General features: G+C 42.3%; 1 protein-coding gene across 1 annotated transcript in view; it reads left to right on the top strand.

Moving 5' to 3' along the window:
• Positions 1-11,191, top strand: part of LOC147619507 (uncharacterized) — a 34,123-nt gene extending 22,932 nt beyond the window's left edge. Inside the window, exons 5-8 of the mRNA XM_086773456.1 lie at positions 10,344-10,452; positions 10,556-10,636; positions 10,729-10,833; positions 10,955-11,191. Of these exons, the coding sequence (XP_086629582.1) occupies positions 10,344-10,452; positions 10,556-10,636; positions 10,729-10,833; positions 10,955-11,191 (532 nt within the window). The remainder of the gene's footprint in view (positions 1-10,343; positions 10,453-10,555; positions 10,637-10,728; positions 10,834-10,954) is intronic.
• Positions 11,192-15,873: the final 4,682 nt, after the last annotated feature.

The following is a 15,873-nucleotide window of genomic DNA, read 5'->3' as shown; positions in this document are numbered from 1 at the left end:
TTGTGTTATACCTCTTGATGGTATGGGACATCAAGGTAGAGGTATGATGTATTTCATTTATTATTCATGTGTGCATCCCTTGGGCTCGGGGGTGGTTGTGGGTGGTTGAGTTTATGCCTGATTTATGCATGTTTATGCATAACAATTATCTAGAGAGATCTTAGGGTTTTAACAGTACGTCCTCGTCGTTATTTACATTGGTTTGACGTCTGGATCTCCTCTTTTTATGTCTACCAACTCGTTTCCTTCCAAGTTCCTCCTCGTACTCATCAATAAATTGTTGCATGCATTCGTTATTATAGACAATGAAAGTAGAAATATCCAATTTATCTTGGATCTTAAGTCGAAAAGGGACTCCCTTACCGGACAATACCTTGTCATACATGGTAGAAGACGACTCGTTTGTCCATACACATGGAGCTTCAAAATCGGTTTTCTCAAGGTATTCACAAACGTAATACATGCATTCTTCAAGCATCCATCCCTCCGCCATAGAACCCTCTGGTCTTGCTTTTTGACGTACATAACCTTTCAATACTCCCATAAACCTCTCGACCCAAAACATCCATCGAGTGCTCACAATACCAGCGAGCTCTATCTCGTCTACTAGATGGATTAGAAGATGAACCTGGATATCAAAAAAGGAGGTTGAAAATTCCTTTTCCATTAAACAAAGAAGCTTTATACATTCACACTTCTTTTGTGGAATCTACCCTTTGGCAATCTCTTTAGATGTAATCCATCTATCAGTAAAAGAAAGAAGATATTAGAGATATTATTGAGTAAAGAAGATATGAAATAAAATTTTATACTAAAAATTAATGAGTGATAAATACCTTGCAAGCGATCCAAGGCGATATATCACATCTCGGACTCCTCTTGTAGTACATCCATCAATAACAAGGGGTAGAACATTACATACATGATTAATCCGATCAACAAACATACAAGAAAATAAATACTTTCAAAGATCTTAATAGATTTACCTTCACAAAATTGTGCCAATCGTGTGTTTTTAAACCAAACAAGCTCTTGTCATCTAGAGTGAACATGTTTCGACAAGATGCTCCATATCCTGTAGGCGTACGAATTGACTGAATCTTCCTGTTGATAGTCTCTAGCTCTTCTGTCTTGAGCACCCATGGGGCAGGCTCGTAGGTTGTCTCACGTCGAGTTTCATCATAAAGTGGCCATAGATTGGGCTTTGAGTTTTGATCCTTTAAGTCATTTCTTGCAGCCGCTGTGTCTTTCAAGCCAACGAGGTGTTGCCATAAGGTTTGACCAACGTTCTTGAATATGTGCATGGGATCAAGAAGATGACATATCCTCAAACCCTTATATTCCAAAGTATACCATATCGAAGGACTTTGAGCTACAATACGTTTTCCTCTCACTCACTGCTTTACAGCGTCATCATCATCGCCGCTGTGTGTAGTTTTTTTGGGAACCTCAGACTCAACTTGTACATGTGTACATGAGTGATGTTCGTGTTGTGATAAAGTCATGGGGGCACCCATTGACTCAGTGTGGGCGTTGTGGATGCGGCAATCAGGCTTTTGGTCTTGATGGAAGTGTATGTGCAGGAAAAAAATGATCAAATCTTGGGAGTACAACCTGTCCGAAACGAGGATTGCTGGAGATGATGTCAACTATTTGGTTGGCTGGAATGTGTACGCGTCCCCATGATAAGTGAGCATTCGAAGGTTGCTATTTGAAGAGGTATGAGGTGCATGGGCAAATAAAGATGAAGGGGACAAGGTAACTTTGAGCTTAGGTGTGAAAGGAAATAATATGGTGGCCTTTTTTTTCAAAATAAAGTAAATAAAATAATGAATAACGTGGCCATAAATAAACGTGGTATGCGTGGAGGTTTGAGAGGGCTGCCAGCGAAAAAATCCAAAAGCTGGTGAATGCATGGAAGTCGGCGCAGCTGAAAAAACGAAAAAGGAGAGGAAGGCCGCCGGATGTTGTTGCAGTGGTGGGGGTCTCGTTGAACACAGAGGTGTGGAGGCCCGTGTGTTTTTTTTGGGTGGCTGGCTGCAGCCATAGGCGCCATAGGAGCTTCCTGGAGAGGGACGTTGACTGTGCAGAGGGTACTGGGGCGTATGCAGCCAGGCGGACAGAGCCGCGTTGGTTGCAGCAGAGACGGAGTGAAGAGAGTAAGCCGCTTACAGGTAGAGAGGGAAGGGACGTCGACGGACTGCAAGGAGGCAGGTCGGCTGGAGTGGAAGGCAGCCTTGGTTCGTTGTTTTTTTGAAGCGGAGAAGCTGGAAGCCATTTGGGCTGAAGCGTGGAGCTCACGTGTGTGAGGGAGAGGCAGCCTTGGTTCGTTGTTTTTTTGAAGCGGAGAAGCTGGAAGCCGTTTGGGCTGAAGCGTGGAGCTCACGTGTGTGAGGGAGAGGCGAGCTGCTGTGAAGACTGGTATGGCTGGCGACAAAGAGGAGTGAAGCCGGCGAGCAAGTGGTAGGCGCAGTGTTGGCGACTAAAGAAGCGTGGGGTTGGCGACACTGAGGGACTCTTTGGAGGGACTCTTTGGGGGGCTCTCAGTCGTAGCTGCACATACACAGGTGAACGCGCAGCAAAGAAATAGCTATAGGGCGAGAGGAGAAAGCTCCCTGGTGAACGTAGCAAAGACAGGCGTCAAGAAAAGATTGGAGATGCAGCTGCTGGTCACGGATTGGAGGGTGCCGACTAGATAAGGACCGGGGCCTCTGGTGTGTGTAGAGAGGGTAAAGGAATCGCCTGGTTTTTGGGGTCGCCGACGGTGGCTGGCAGCTAAGAAAAAGAGAAAACCGGGAGCGATAGCAGAGAGTTGGTTTAGGAGACTGGTGACGGCTGGTACCCAAAGGAAGAGTGCAAAGGAGAGAGTTGGGAGGTTTTTGTTAAAAAGCTTTGGATGCAAGGAGCCCCTTGGTATTGTGTGGCTTGGGCTGGTTGTTGGGTTTGTGACAAAGTCAGAAGGGTGACTAGTTTTTTGCCTTGAGAGCTGGCAATGAGCTGGTGGTGTAGCTGAGTGGACTTCAGCTAAGGTGCAGTGCAAAGAACGAAGAGGTCAGCTACAGAGTAGCAAGAGAGGGAACAGATTTGGAGCTACCAGGAGTTGGAGAGGGCTGGTTGCGAGTGAAGCTGGTATCTGGGATATCCGACTCTGTAAAAGTGAAGGTTTTTTTTGAAATATAAGTCTTGTTCATGCTTTTTGGTCTGGTATTCTGGTGTGTTTGCATGCGTGTGTGGAAGTGTGGCATTCTATAAAGGCATAGACAGCTTTACCGCTTCCGTGCCATCACTTTTTGGTGCCTCCACAGAGGAGCAGATTTCCTCTGGTTTGTGAAAGAAGATAGGGACTGTGTGAAGAAAGATTTGAAAATGGCTCAGGATTTTCCGGAGTATTGGGGACTGCCACAGGAGAATGCAACCAGGTTTCTGGAAAAGATGGAATTTACAGCCTTGATGAAAGACAGGGCAACCCCAGAGATCCTTTCTCAGATTTTCACTTATTGCTTGCAGGGTGATGCAAAAGTATGGCTGCAGATGTTTGTGACTACACACAGGAATGTTCATCGACAGGATCCTGAGTACCGTGTAGTCAGAGCTGCATTTTTGGCACAGTTTGTCCATGTGAAGAGTCCGAATGAAGTATGGAAGGAGTTGTGTAACATTCAGCAGAAGGACGGTCAGGATGTGGATCAGTATCTGATAGAGTTTGGTAGACTGTGGAGTCTATGGTGTGAGGCTTTGATTCCTGAAGTACCCCCGCAGATGATAAAGAGAGAGCGGTTTGTGGCTGGTTTGGAGCCAACGATTCGTCTAAAGGTGGAGCTGAAGAACCTGGATAGCTTTGAGGAGTCTGTTAGAGTTGCTCGTGAGAAGGAGTGGAAGGTGAAGCGTTTGAGGCAGATGGGAATGCAGGAAGAGCCAAGGAGGTTTGTGAAGATGCCAGAGATTGGGAATGTGCATCCTGGAAGAAAAGCTGCTGTTGTTCCTAAACATGAGGATTCTTTGAAGAGGGAGGTTCATGAAGCAGTGGAGCTCATGAAATCTTTAAGCTTGAATTGGATAGAGACTGCAGGAAGAGGAAGAGGCATAGGTGATATGGGAAGGAAGACTGATGCATCATCTGGTTTTGATGAAAGAAATTCTGCAGATATTGGAAGAGGGAGAGGGTATCTATGTGATGTGCAGTGCCGAAATTGTGGTGAGTGGGGTCATATGAGTCCGCAATGTGAGAGACCAGCCAAAGCTAATGGTGGCATATATCAATTGTCTTTGGGAATGAGTGATAGGGTGATGGGCCCTAATATGCAGGTGAAGGATGCAATTCAGCCCAATGTTTGTGAGGTCCATAAGGTCACATTTGGAGAGCAGGATATGGGACAGATTAGCCTGTTGGAAATGAAGAAGGATGAGGTTTCTGGAATCAGCCCTGAAGAGCTTTCAGAAGGTGAGGAGGAGAAGGATGGGAGTATTGATGATGCTATGGATTGTGAAGGTGATGCTGCTAACGCTGAGGAACCTGATAAGTTTGAGGATGGATATGACTTGGATGATCTTTTTGATTCAGAAAAGAGTAACGACTTGCAGGTGCCAGTACTTCAACCAGTCAAGGTAGAGAGTGATGATCAAGGTGTTACTAATGAAGATGCTATGGATGGAGCACATATGGATGATCCGGGTGATGAGTTGGATACTACAGCTTGTGAGAGTGTGGATGATGAGTTGGACTGTGTACTTAATAATGCGTTGGATGATCTGTTGAAGTTGGCTTCCTTGAAGAAGATTACTTGCATGCCAGTTGTGCAGCAGGAAGGGAGTGATGGTGTGATTGATGATGAGCTGGATGCTCCTTTGGATGATGGTGTGATAGATTTTGCAAGTGCGATTGCTGACCATAAGGTGTGTGTTCCTTGTCATGCCCGAGAGAATGAGTCTGTTGTTGTGAGTAGTGGGAATGCATGTGAGACTATTGTTGTTGGTCAGGGGGACCAAGATGCTTTGCCTGGGAGTTTGGGGAGCTTACACTTGGTAGGGATGCCTGTGCAAGATGTGGAGAATCTTGGAGGATCGCCAATGGTCTTGAAGCTGGAGAAACTGCAGGAAAGCGACAATGATGAGTCTGCAGTGCATGAAGTTGCTGTGTTTGATGCTGATGGGCTGAAGGGAAATGGGTTTATAGTGGACACACCGCATGTTGATGCTCAGCATATGGATGAGTGGTTTGGTTATAGTCTGAGTCTGGCAGTTAGTCCAGAGGAAGGGTTGGAAGCCAATGATGTGGGCTGCAAATTAAGTGACCGTGAGGTGGAAGTTGATCATAAGATGCGTGTTATTTTGGTATATGATTATGAGTGGAACTCAGATGTGTCAGAGGAGAGTGAAGGTGAGGAGAGGTCTCCATCACAAGGTTATGTGAGCTGGTCTGGAGGAGGAAGTGCAACAGTGGATGGTGATGAGGCCATATATAAAGAGCAAAGGGGGTTGCTGAAAGTGGAAGGCTATGACAAGGTGTATCAACCTGGAGGAAAATGCTTGAAGGACTGGAAGGTAGATGCACCGAGGTTTCTATTTGATCCAGGGGGATAAATGGTTTCTGTTTGTGCAGCTGCTGGACATAAATGTCTCAGCAGAAAAAAGGGGGTTGCTAAATATGTGTGTAGTTTTTTGGGAACCTCAGACTCAACTTGTACATGTGTACATGAGTGATGTTCGTGTTGTGATAAAGTCATGGGGGCACCCATTGACTCAGTGTGGGCATTGTGGATGCAGCAATCAGGCTTTTGTTCTTGATGGAAGTGTATGTGCAGGAAAAAAATGATCAAATCTTGGGAGTACAACCTGTCCGGAACGAGGATTGCTGGAGATGATGTCAGCTATTTGGTTGGCTGGAATGTGTACGCGTCTCCATGGATAAGTGAGCATTGGAAGGTTGCTATTTGAAGAGGTATGAGGTGCATGGGCAAATAAAGATGAAGGGGACAAGGTAACTTTGAGCTTAGGTGTGAAAGGAAATAATATGGTGGCCTTTTTTTTCAAAATAAAGTAAATAAAATAATGAATAACGTGGCCATAAATAAACGTGGTATGCGTGGAGGTTTGAGAGGGCTGCCAGCGAAAAAATCCAGAAGCTAGTGAATGCATGGAAGTCGGCGCAGCTGAAAAAACGAAAAAGGAGAGGAAGGCCGCCGGATGTTGTTGCAGTGGTGGGGGTCTCGTTGAACACAGAGGTGTGGAGGCCCGTGTGTTTTTTTTGGGTGGCTGGCTGCAGCCACAGGCACCATAGGAGCTGCCTGGAGAGGGACGTTGACTGTGCAGAGGGTACTGGGGCGTATGCAGCGAGGCGGACAGAGCCGCATTGGTTGCAGCAGAGAGGGAGTGAAGAGAGTAAGCCGCTTTACAGGTAGAGAGGGAAGGGACGTCGACGGACTGCAAGGAGGCAGGTCGGCTGGAGTGGAAGGCGGCCTTGGTTCGTTGTTTTTTTGAAGCAGAGAAGCTGGAAGCCATTTGGGCTGAAGCGTGGAGCTCACGTGTGTGAGGGAGAGGCGAGCTGCTGTGAAGACTGGTATGGCTGGCGACAAAGAGGAGTGAAGCTGGCGAGCAGGTGGTAGGCGCAGTGTTGGTGACTAAAGAAGCGTGGGGTTGGCGGCACTGATGGACTCTTTGGGGGGGCTCTCGGTCGTAGCTGCACATACATAGGTGAACGCGCAGCAAAGAAATAGCTGCAGGGCGAGAGGAGAAAGCTCCCTGGTGAACGTAGCAAAGACAGGCATCAAGAAAAGATTGGAGATGCAGCTGGTCACGGATTGGAGGGTGCCGACTAGATAAGGACCGGGGCCTCTGGTGTGTGTGCAGAGAGGGTAAAAAAATCGCCTGGTTTTTGGGGTGGCCGACGGTGGCTGGCAGCTAAAAAAAAGAGAAAACCGGGAGCGATAGTAGAGAGTTGGTTTAGGAGACTAGTGACAGCTGGTACCCAAAGGAAGAGTGCAAAGGAGAGAGTTGGGAGGTTTTTGTTAAAAAGCTTTGGATGTAAGGAGCCCCCTGGTATTGTGTTGGCTTGGGCTGGTTGTTGGGTTTGTGACAAAGTCGGAAGGGTGACTAGTTTTTTGCCTTGAGAACTGGCAGTGAGCTGGTGGTGTAGCTGAGTGGACTTCAGCTGAGGTGTAGTGCAAAGAACGAAGAGGTCAGCCAGAGTAGCAAGAGAGGGAACAGATTTGGAGCGACCAGGAGCTGGAGAGGGCTGATTGCGAGTGAAGCTGGTATCTGGGATATCCGACTCTGTAAAAGTGAAGGTCTTTTTTGAAATATAAGTCTTGTTCATTCTTTTTGGTCTAGTGTTCTGGTGTGTTTGCATGCGTGTGTGGAAGTGTGGCATTCTATAAAGGCGTAGACAGCTTTACCGCTTCCGTGCCATCACCGCTTATGATCTCTGACTCTGGATCGATAGCGAGGTCCAACAGTCCACTTTAGATACCAATCCTTTGGTGTCATTGGTATTGGACATCTCCCTTCTTCTACCTTTCCATTAAAATGTATGGCTTGCCTTCTGTCTCGTAGATAATGATCCTCAGATAAAAATCGTCTAGATATATATTTTTGTTGAGGTTTTTGCTATAAGTCGATCCAACCAATCACCACAAATTGGACAAGCTTTATAACCCTTGGTACATATCCCTGCATGGAAAATAACAAAGATGATTAGCGTAATGAACATCGTACAAACTTATGAAAGAATATATATATTTAAACCATTTACCTAAACAAAAACCATATCGTGGAAAGTCATGGATAGTCCATGCTAAAATTCCACAAACAATGAACTGTCTTTGACTGATGCTTTTGGACATATCCATGACATCAATCTCTCTCCACAAATCTTGAAGATCGTCGATGAGAGAGGCCAAATAGACATTCAGATCTTTAACTTGTCGTTTTCCCAAAATTAAGAGTGAGAATTAAGCTCTTTCTTAATGTTGAGATACGGGGGTAGATTATAGTTAATAACTACCACTGGCCATGTAGACCATTTACTTGATCTCATTGAAAATGGATTCATGCCATCCAATGCTACACCCATCTTTAAATGGCGTGGTTCTTTTGCAAAATCTGGCCATCGCAGATCAATATGCTCAAATGCAGGACAATCTGATGGAATTCGCATTACTCCATCTTTGCTCTTGTCCTCCGCTCCCCATGTCATAAGCTTAGTTGATTTGGGACTTTGGAACATATGTTTTATACGTAGAGCCAGGGGAAAATGTCTCAATACCTTTCGAGGAACCTTACCTTTCTCCTCTTTATAACAACGAGGAGTTTGACATTTTGGACATGTCACACCGTCCTCGTATTGACCTCTATATAAAATACAATCGTTGGGACATGCATGTATAGAAGAATAGTCAAGTCCAAGACTACTTATCATCTTCTTCACCTCATCATGTGATGTAGGAAGGGAATTGCTTGTCGGCAAGAACTTCTGAGAGAGTAGCCTGCAAAGTCCATTAAAAATATGATCAATAAGAACAAAACGTGATTACTCCTAAAATATGATCAATAAGAACAAAACGTGATTACTCCTAAAATATTTAGATTAAAAAAAATGTTAGATTGTTACATACTTCAAAAGTGCTGAAATGGATATATTACTCCATCCAAAACGGTTTTGAAGATTTAGAATAAGTAAGCTTGCACTGAGTCATGTCAGTTGGCTTCCTGCGTAGATACGCTTTAGAGCTTCTTCTCGAAGATACTTCTCATTGTTATTAGGAATATCGCTCGCACTATTATTTTGATACCAATCGTCAATAAAATCAGACATGCCATCGTCGTCATCAAAGATACGGTCCCGCACATTATTGAAGTCCTGAGAATATTGTTTTTTTAGTCTTGCATACGCATTAGGATCACTCCTGCGTAGGATCCTCATGCACTCTATTGACATGTGAGATGCATCATGTGAACGTTGATTTGTGACATTATCGATGTCACAATCCGAAATCTACATATTTGAAAGCAATATAAATAGCATGATTCTATATAAAAGAAAAGATAGATACAAAACAGTTACAGACAATAAAAAATGATTATCAAATTAAAATAGAGAGAGTAGAGAACGTGGTGCAAATTAAACTATAGAATTAGGGTACAAGAGGTCCAATAACATTAGGAAATGTATACAATGAAGCTCTCAACCCTTATCTAGTAAGGATGCTCGTGGAGGTCTACGCCATCCATAATTGACCAGCAATTCATCACCAGGACGTAATGATCTAATAGCATTGACAACTATGTATCTTTCTACATCCCTGCTCATATGTTCTGGTTCATGACTATTCTCACACTCCACAAACGTGCAATTGGTTCTTGAACTCATCCCTCGACTACTATTGATTAAACCTGCTATGTTTCCTTGAGAGTAAGGTCTTCCATCAACATAGAGTCTTTGTCCTTCTGCATGTGTAAGTACTCATGCTGTGAATGTAGCGAGTAAGCTGATGCCATGGACCCCATCTATATATAGGTCCACAGAAAGACATAAGGGTGACCTCTGAACAAGGGGGCACATGTAAATCCTATGCAATAAAGAGGCCTCGTCCTGCTCCACTAATGGTAGATGGAGCAATCATGTAGCGACTGTCCTAGAAGCTGAAAACCACTCCATCTAAAGGAAGTGATCCTCTCTGCCATCCTCCGTATCATCTGCGATCATACGTCTGTACTAGAGAATGCAAACGAGTAGGCAACGACGGATGATCTCCACCCATCTCGGCCTCCAAAGCAGGAGGTAGACGATGTCGAGAAACCTCGAGCTGAGCAGCTGACAAGTGACCTGTCCGTGCCGTGTGCGAGGGATATGTGCACCACTCTGATAGTGAAGTCATCCTCGTCATCAAGTGAATATACCTACATATATGATATGGTTACATTATATATGAGCCTTTGATTTATAAAATAACCAATAATAAAACTAAGGGAGAACAGTCACATACCATAGGTCGATGTCGCTCCTCAGGTGGCGGTGCTCGCTCAAAAGTACCATGAGTCATCTCATGTGAAAAGCACTCCCGTCGTGGCCTCCGATATGTGCCACGACAATGAGCGCACCAGCATATAATAGACTCGTCGTAGTAGAAATCATCATAAACGGGTTCATGTGCAGTATTGGAACTCTGTGCACCCCAATCACCACGAGTAGGAGGTGGTGGTGTACCCTCTGATTGGTCTGAATCTGATTTTCAAGTACCATAAAAACACGAGTCATTAATCAAATGATCGAGAAGAAAAAAGCAATGCATGAAAGAAAACATTGAAATCTAACAAGTTCTATGGTATGCAATATGAAAAATAAACAGACGCTACTGTATGGTGGAGACAAACAAGAGGAGGGCTCATATGTGCATGGAGACATGGCAATACTTCCGCAAGGAGAGACGCCTACGAATCACTTTTCCTCAGCAGAAGGTGCGTGCCTTTGCTAACGTATATTAGAATTAGTTTGAACTTTGATAGATTGATTCTAAGTATTCTCTAATCTATGTCATTTTGTTTAATGAAATTTACATAGACGGCAGCACGAAAGAGACTGCAAGTTGGTCACACATCTAGACTAGGCCAGATGGGTCGAGATGGATTTGTGGCCACATTTGTGAGTATAAATCGTTCTAATTTTAACTTTAAAAGATACTATTATATTGAATGAAGAAATCAATAAGTCTTTGGTTCTGTCTCTTGATGCAGACCAAAGACTATGGTCGTGCACCTACGACGCAGGAGATGGAGTACGCTACATACTACGGGTACCGCGCTTTGCAGGCGACACTTCCAGACACGCCTGATCCACTTGTGGGTATCACTGATTTATTTTGTGGTTTATTTTCATATTAACTGTAATATATTCTTATTTTGTGGTTTATTTTTATATTAACTGTAATATATTCTTATTTGATTTCACTAAGTAATGTAGGAGCAACATGGCGAGGAGGACATGATAGAAGTGGCTCGACAGGAGGCCGAGGGGCGACGACGAGAGTCTGAGGCGGGCGGCGGTGGCGGCGTGATCCCGGGTGGGCACACGGGTGGTGGCGGTGGTGATGGTGGTGTTGTGGTTGGGGGCACGGGTGGTGGCAGTGCTGATGTTAATGATGATTCCGAGTTTGATAGTAGCGACTCATGTAGTGATGGCTCACGTAGTGATACTTAGTGATCTGTTTTGTATATGAGAGGATTGATCACCACACACTGTAGACACATGTACATATATTTGTTGATGATATACATGTACATATATTTGTTGATGATATATATTGACATATGTTGTCGTTGCATCGTTGAATTTGTCTATTGTCAAACAATTAATTATTTGTCGGTAAGTTAATTAGCCTAAGTATGTGCGAGAAGCTAGAACGTTATTTATTTATCTGTATGTTTTAAAACAAAACAAATCCTAAACAAGAAAAGAGGCAAGCCCACAATGTAACACATCAAAAGAAGCAAAAGACTGGCAAGCATCACCAATTTCTCAAAAGCTCTTGGAAAGCTAGATAGAGACAAATCAAAAACTTTATCGCAGTTCCAGTGACCACTTTTCTATGTTAGGCTCTAATATTAACAAGCTTTTGATTTTCATATTTTTTGCAGGGGTCCTTGATTGTACAATACGTATCAACTCAAGCTAACTTTCAAGCTTAAAGATCCGAACCATGAAGTTTCAAAGCACATGATTTTAAAGTACCAATTTATGTACCACGTACCTGTACCGTGTAACCATTTGCAAGTACGAGGTTTCAACATGATACCCAACTTAAGTACCAAGTCTAATTGCGAGTTCGAAGTTTCATTATGGAGCCTGATACTAAATCAAGTACCAAGCACCGAATCTAGTACCAAGTACCATGTACCAATTACTATGGACCATGTACCAATTATCAAGTACCATGTACCAATTACTATGGACTATGTACCAATTATCATGTACCATGTACCAATTACTATGGACCATGTACCAATTATCATGTACCAATTACTATGGACCATGTACCAATTATCATGTACCATGTACCAATTATCATGTACCAAGTACCATGTACCAATTATCATGTACCAAGTACCATGTACCAATTACCATGTACCAAGTACAGTGAACCAAGTACCATGTACCAAGTAGCTTGAAAATAGTTATTATTAAAAAAGTTTTTTAATTGCCGTTTTTTGTCCATTCTCGTTTCCGTTCGTCGGGATTGCTTACATACATACATACATACATACATACATACATACATACATATACATACATACATATATACATACATACATGCATGCATGCATACAATGTGCATGCATACATACATGCATGTATATACATACATACATATGACATACATACATATGACATACATACATATGACATACATACTGTAAGGACCCTTTTTGATATACACATGTATATACAAAATTTTGGCATAAAGACTTAATTTTTGGTTGTGTATATTTTACCTCTAAAATAATATATTTTGAGTCAATTACTAACATGTCTGGGGCGTAATAGAAGTACGCCACCGTTTTCTTCTAGTCTTCATTTTGAAGGAAAATACGGTCCGGAATGCGGATCCGGAAGGAGCCGGAATATCTATATGAACCAGAATGCAGACCGGAATGGAGTTCCGGAAGGCAGAGAGACGGGTGTAGAGGAGATCTGGAAGAGTGCGGGACGGGAACCTTCCGCATACAGTACGGAAGAATGCGGGACAGAAACCTTCCGCAAGCCGTACGGAAAACCAGTCAGATTCTGTACCGAAATAAGAGAGTACGGGATACCGGATGAGAGCAGATGCCGGATGAGATACATACATACATAATGTCTTACATACATACATATATGTATACATATACAATGCATGCATGCATGCATTATGTATGCATAACATATGTATGTACTACTATGTGTGTATGTACTATGTATGTACATACATTATGTATACATATACAATGCATGTATGCTTATAATGCATGCATTATGTATGCAGAACATACGTATGTACTAATATATGTGTATGTACTATGTATGTACATGCACATTGTATATGTGTATGTATATGTATATGTATATGTATTATATATGTATATGTTTATGTACATGTATTATATAGATAAAGTAAAGCTTGAAAATAGTTGAAGTTAAATAAAGTTTTTTGAACTGTCGATCTTTGTCCCATCCTCGGGATGGCCCTATCCCCTTCCCCACTCCCGTTCATCAGGAATGCTTACATACATACATGCATGCATGCATACATACAATGTACATACATACATAGATGCATGTATATACATACACACATGCATGGATTCATACAATGTAGATACATATATACATGTGATATACATACATATATACATAATGTCTTACATACATACATATATAATGCATGCATGCTTGCATTATGTATGCATAACATTAAACATATGTATGTACTACTATGTGAGTATGCACTATATATGTGCATGCACATTGTATATGTGTATGTATATGTATATGTATATGTATTATAAAGATAAAGTAAGGCTTGAAAATAGTTAAAGTTAGAGTGTTTCAATTTCAAAAATTAACAATAAAAGAGAGTTAGATAGCATTGTTTAGTAGAATTCATGTTCCGAGTTTATGCACCGGTGTGTCTGACCAATCTCCGCAAAAACAACGACAGCATGGAGTGCAATCACAATTGCAAGATAGCAAGCGACAAAGAGAGCAATAGTAGGTAGATTATGAGAAAAATATAGACAACATTATGTTTAATGTAAATGAATCAACCAGTATATAAATTCTGTATCTGTCTATTTTTTTCCGTTACGCGTCATCGCTTAAGCGACATAATGGTCGTCGCTTAAGCGAATAATCCTCGCTTAAGCGACATTAAATAACTTTTTAAAAATTTCATCGCTTATGCGACGTAAATGCATCGCTACAGGAGTCGCTACTATAGTCGCTTAAGCGACGTACAATAGCGACGCCTATAGCGACGGCTTGACACATCACTTAAGCGACGCTTTTACGTCGCTTCTGTCGTCGCTACGAGTGTTGCGTGACGAGTGAAGATCAATGCAAGGATGCAACAAAAAAAGACACTTAGGGTTCTTGTATAAAGAGTTCCAAGTTGTGGATGAGTGTGGGAGTGGGTTTGACAATAATCCCACATGGGAGCTTTTGGGAGTTTTAGAGTTTTTGTATAAAAAGTGGCTCATTTGAGAGCTTAGGGACATTGGGCAAACTCATGTTTGAGCTCTCTTGAAAAAAGAAAAGAGGTGCATTGCTAAGCTCTTCCATAGCTTATGCAAGCTCCATAGGCTCCCAAGTGAGAAGCCTCCTTAAGGAAGAGAGGAGAGAGGAAAAGAGAAGGGAGAAAGGAAGAGAGGAGAGTTTGAAATTTTGTTTTTTGTTATATATATATATATATATATATATTTTCTTGGTTTTAAAAAAAAAAAGATAACACACAACAGTTGAAGGCGTGTGGGTCTGCGTGGAGAGGCCGTCGAAGAGACTGCGTGGAGTTGTGAAGCCGCCGACCTGCGTGGAGAGTAGCTGCAGTTGTTGAGGCGCGCAGCAAAGAAAATATATATATATATATATATATATACGCTGAAGCGTGGAAGAAGAACGTGGAAGTGGAGAGGCCGTCGAAGAGGCTGCGTGGAAGTGAGGTAAGCAGCCGGCGAAGGGCTGTGGGAGGCGTGGAGGCTGCGTCGAAGTGGAGAGGCGAGTGCGTGGAGGCAAGAAGGCGCCTCAGAGCGTGGACACCAGCTGAAGGCGACTGAAGCACTAGAAGGTGAAGGGCTGTGGGAGGCATGGAGGCTGCGTGGAAGTGGAGAGGCGAGTGCGTGGAGGCAAGAAGGCGCCTCAGAGCGTGGACAGCAGAGCTGAAGGCGACTGAAGCACCAGCAAGCGAAGGGCTGTGGGAGGCATGGAGACTGCGTCGAAGTGCAGGCAGCGTGCAGGCGAAGTGAAGGCGTTGCTGTAGGCGACCAAGCACCTGCAGTTGAAGGCGTATGGGAGGTGTGTAGGCGGAAGGTGTAGCAATCGAAGCAGCTGACGTGGCCGTGGAAGGAGGCCGCGTGTGGTAGCGTCGAAGCGGGTGAAGCGGACGGCTGCGTGCAATAGTTGAAGGCGGTGGAGAGCTGCAGTAGCTGGCAAACGTTGAAGACGAACGCGTGGGTGCAGTGAGGAATCCGGCGAGCTGATAAGGTTAGTTCCTTTTTATTTTTTATTTTTTTTATTTTTTTATTAATTTTTCATGTTTTTGTATTTTTTTTAAAATATAGTAATAATTAAAAAAACAACAAAATAAATAAAAAAGGAGAGAAAAGAAAAAAAAGGAGAGAAAAGAAAAAAAGAGAGAAAAGCAAAAAAAGAGAGAGAGAAAAAAATTAAAAATATATATATATAAAAACAAGAAAACAATTATTGTGTTCGTATTTTGAGTCCATTTTTCATTTCTTAATTTTCTGTAAAATTTTGCATAAGTAAAGTAACTTGTATTTTTTTAGAATTTCTGTAATTGTCTGCATAATTAGTATTTTTTTAGCGTAATTCATATTTTTGTGTAATTAGTACGAGATTTATTAGTTTTTTTTTAAAGAGAGAGATTAAAAAAAAGAAAAAAACCATAAAACAATAAATTTAAAAAAAATCAAAAAAATAAGATAGGTATTTATACACATATTCATTTTAGTTGCATTTAGTGGTTAGGTAGGGTAAAATATATATATATATATATATATATATAATAAAAACAAAAACAAAAACAAAAAACAAAAACAAAAACAAAAATAAAAATAAAAAAAGAAAAAAAGAAAAAAAAACATATAAAAAACCAAAAAAAAATTTGACCT

This window comes from Cibotium barometz, chromosome 33, assembly GCF_041138505.1.
Source record: "Cibotium barometz isolate CiBa-2024 chromosome 33, ASM4113850v1, whole genome shotgun sequence".
Taxonomy (NCBI): Eukaryota; Viridiplantae; Streptophyta; class Polypodiopsida; order Cyatheales; family Cibotiaceae; genus Cibotium; species Cibotium barometz.
Note: the sequence above shows the minus strand (reverse complement) of the source record. Positions and strands in the feature narration are given on the sequence as shown.